Here is a 4017-nt window from a genome sequence, read left to right as displayed (position 1 = left end):
TTCACCCTTATAGTGCCACTCGCTTATCCCTCTTTGAGATGTGGTGTAGGGCTAACAATTGCGAGCCTTCTGTGGTAGTTTTTCAAAACATTTTCCGTTATCAATTAAGTGAGCATGATTGGCATAGTTTCTCTGAACGAGTTTCATTCACTACTTGTCAAAAGAAGGGTCTACAAAGCTCTTGGAAAGATTCCTTTTACTTTATTGAAAACAAGTTTGTTCCTCCTGAATTTGCCAATGTTCTTTAATGGCACACTGGTTCAAACACTTCTTTGAATAAACCCCCTCCCATGGACCAGGCTGAGCAGGAATTTTTTGACCTGTGCTTCGGCAAAAAGGTGAAACTTTGCATTTACCCGAGCGAAGTCTTGTTTCTTACCAAAGTTTCATCACATTGGTCGTTTGTTGGTGCTAAGCCGGTCATCATGCTTAGGGGAAAGGGTATATTCTGTATTTACCTAAATCAATTAATTAACGATTTACTTTAGTGCATGCTAACATCCGTGTGCTACCTTTGCAATGATGAATGCTCGTGACATTCTTTTGGATGAAGACTTTAAATGAAACACCATCAAAAAGGAAACTGTTAACCAGGATGCGAGAATAAGGGATGTCGATGCCATGAACAGTGAGGAGGTAGCAGATGAGGCTATGTCAAAGTGCCGCTCCTCTGTGCGCTTCAATCCTCCTACTAAGAAGAGTAAAGTTGCAAGTTCATCTGAAGGTATAACACAACTTAATTTATGAAGATGTGGAGCCTACTGTTTCTGCTGCTGCTCCATCTGTTCCCTATGTACCCCCTGCACCCTCAACTGCTAATGTTCAGCCAATTATGCCGGTTACTCTTGCCATGATTGCTCCTTCCTCCTCAACTCCTACTGCCAACCGAGCCGGCGCTACCCCTTCCGTTCGGGCGCCAATTTTGAATGACCACCGATATGTGCCTATTCAAGTAGACAACCTGGCTTCCATGTTAAATGTTTCCAAGCGCGCCGCGCTCAAGCAGAATCTGTACATGCAGGGGTGTGCTCCTGCTGTCATAAGGCAAGAGTTAGAGATGATGACACCAGACCAGAAGCTGAATTTTGACACGCAGTTGTCATTCCTGACATGGGCAAGGGACTGTGACAGGTTGAGCATCGAGCGCACTCATTGCACTGATCTTCATTTGTTTGGGAAGATACAGAAAAGAGTGCAGCTTCTTGAAACGCGGGTGAAAGTGGCCAATGACGCGCTGAAAACAGCTGAGGCCACCATTGAGTCTTTGAAAAAGGAGAAGATTGAGCTATTATCTTGGCAGGTTGATTACGAGGAGGAGAACGGGGTACTAAGGGAGGAGCTTGTTGGTGCTACCTCCAACACTGACTTGTTAACTTTTGAGAGAAATTATTTTACTACCCAGGTTAGCGAATCTGCTACGAGCTGTGACGTCATGCGACGGACTTATGCAGATCTACCCGCAACATTTCCGACCATTGCCACCCATGCGTTGAGCGCCTCTATTGTGACTAGTGTTGTATAAGTTGGCCGATTTGGCCGACGCGTCGGCCGATGCTTCGCTTTTTTGGGTTCTCCGTCCCGTTTTTTCAGAAAATGACTCAAAAGACGGTCAGAGCTAAAAGTTCGGACAAAGTCTGTCAAAGACGGTCAAAGGCAGTCAAATTTTCGTCAAGATCTGATATATTTTAGAATTAGGGGTTGTTTTCATTTTTTTGGGCAGATCTTTTCATCGTGTTCTTACTGATTATGTACTCGGTAACATTAATTGAGTTTGAAGTTCGATTGTTTTTAAATTCGAGTTCTTATTTAAGAAATTTATGGTACATATTCAACTATATTATATATACAATATATATATATATATATATATATATATATATATATATATATATATATATATATATATATATATATATAAGAAATTATTAATAAAGTCAACGTGGGTCAACGACCGATACGTCCCTGACGCGTCCCCCGACTCGGCCGACGCGTCCTTTTTAGGTCTCGACCAATGCATCCCCGAATCGCGACTTTTACAACCTTGATTGTGACAGAGCTTTATTTACAAGATCTTAAGCCTACCAAGGCGCTCGAATGGGTGCGGTTCTGGGATTTGATCTCAAAAAACATCGAAATTCCGCATGGTATCTCACAAATCATCGCTGATCAGCTCGAAGAAGATGTTTATGAGAAGGTTCTTGAGTCAAACAAAGCGCTAGAAAACATTTCAATTCAAACCCTTGTGGATGGCGCCGTTGATCCTGCTGTCTCGGTGCAGGATCTTTTGTTAATCAAGTTTTAAGCTTGCGAGCTAGTGCTAGTTGTGGGGGGTTGCAAGGTGTGCTTTGTATGGCACCATGTAACGTTTTTTTTATATGGAGTGTAGGGGTCTTGGGTGCGCCATAAGCTTACATTGCTTTTGGCCCCTTGCGCTCACTGCCCTTGGGGGTGCACCTGTTATTAGCACGCCTCGTGAGGCGCTTTTAACATTATGAGTGTGCCCCCATCCTTAGTTTAGTTTTTATTTTCTGTTTCCATGGGGCAATCTGCCTGATCACTGCGGGTGAGGGTTCGAAGGATGGTTACCATTAGTGTGGGGCACCGTTCTAGATAAGCTATGTAGTTTAGATTTCAATTTCATTGTAATCGTAATGGCCTGTGTGCCAGTTTAAATTTTGTGCTTTAAGTACTTTTTTGTAATCATACGATGTAATCAATGCTATGCATTGTTTCTTTTGCATTAATAAGTAAAGTAATTCAATATCTTTCCTTATTGTATTGTTCGCATCACTAGGCGTATTAAGTTCTTAAAACTTAAAATTTTATTCACATACAAACCAATGTATACTCGTTTATACTCCAAAATTAATAATATTGTGCACATAGCCAACGCTTTCCATTGCATTATTAAGTGAGATATTTAGAGTCCTCCAAGTGAACCAACACTTAGGTTAGTGGGCAAGCAACCCCAATGGTTGTCGTTTATAGTCATGACTTGAAGTCTTCTAGTCTGCGAGAGTGTGTTGGTCTAGGCAAAACAATGCCTGTTACCCACCCTAAAATCTAGCCTTGTAAACAAACAGGTTTCTGCCACGCGGGAGCTAGAGAACATCCCTTAAGGAGGCAGGATGCACGTAATAAATATCATATTGTGCGTTGAAATGTAACCAAACACTTCTATTCAAAAAATTAAATTTATTTATTACAAAATAGATCAAATTCTCAAGTCATATTCAAAAGACAACTTTTTGCAACCATGAAAGAAATACCAATTGTCTTACAAGTAGATAAAGCAACATTTCAAAATAACTAAAAAATGCAAGTGCTTAAAATGTGGGGTGATCAATCCCTAGTGCTGAACCCTGACAATTATATGTAACATCTTTTCAAATTGGTTGCATGCCAAGTACGAGGTATTCGTTCTCCATTCAATCCTGCCAGGATATAGGACCTCGTTGCACTTATGCCAATAACTTCGTAAGGACCTTCCCAGTTGGGCCCCAGCTTTCCAGTATTTTCTACTCGACTTGCCTCATTGTTGCGCCACACATAATCTCCAATTTTAAACGACATAGGCTTAACATGCTTATCATAGTACTTAGAGATCTTTTGTTTGTTAACGGCTTCGCGTATGGCAGCTATTTCTCTGCGCTCTTCTAGAATATCTAGGTTAGCGTGCAAGCCTTCATCATTACTTGACTCATTGAAGCTTCGTATGCGCTTCGTTGGAACCACTAATTCGACGGGGATTACGGCTTCTGTCCCATAATCCAAGCTAAACGGTGTTTCACCTGTGATGTTTTTATGAGTAGTGCGATGTGCCCACAAAACACTTGGGAGCTCATCAACCCACTCATTCCCATACAAGCCCAGACGCGCTTTTATCCCGCTTACGATATCTCGGCTTGTTACTTTACATTGGCCATTGGCATGTGGGTGAGCGACCGAAGTAAAAGGCTCTTGATACCAGCTCTTGACACCAGCTCCTAAAAGGCTCGCCTTCAAACTGAGTGCCAT

The 4017-nt window shown here is 41.8% G+C and overlaps 1 protein-coding gene across 1 annotated transcript; it reads right to left on the bottom strand.

The window, feature by feature from the left end:
• Nucleotides 1-3369: 3369 nt before the first annotated feature.
• On the bottom strand, nucleotides 3370-4017 carry LOC139841962 (uncharacterized). Its single transcript, XM_071832146.1, has one exon. The coding sequence runs from the start codon at nucleotides 4015-4017 to the stop codon at nucleotides 3370-3372; it is 648 nt and encodes a 215-aa protein (XP_071688247.1).

Source organism: Rutidosis leptorrhynchoides, chromosome 4 (assembly GCF_046630445.1).
Source record: "Rutidosis leptorrhynchoides isolate AG116_Rl617_1_P2 chromosome 4, CSIRO_AGI_Rlap_v1, whole genome shotgun sequence".
Lineage (NCBI taxonomy): Eukaryota > Viridiplantae > Streptophyta > Magnoliopsida > Asterales > Asteraceae > Rutidosis > Rutidosis leptorrhynchoides.
The sequence above is the reverse complement of the archived record's forward strand: the minus strand, read 5'-3'. Positions and strand labels throughout refer to the sequence as shown.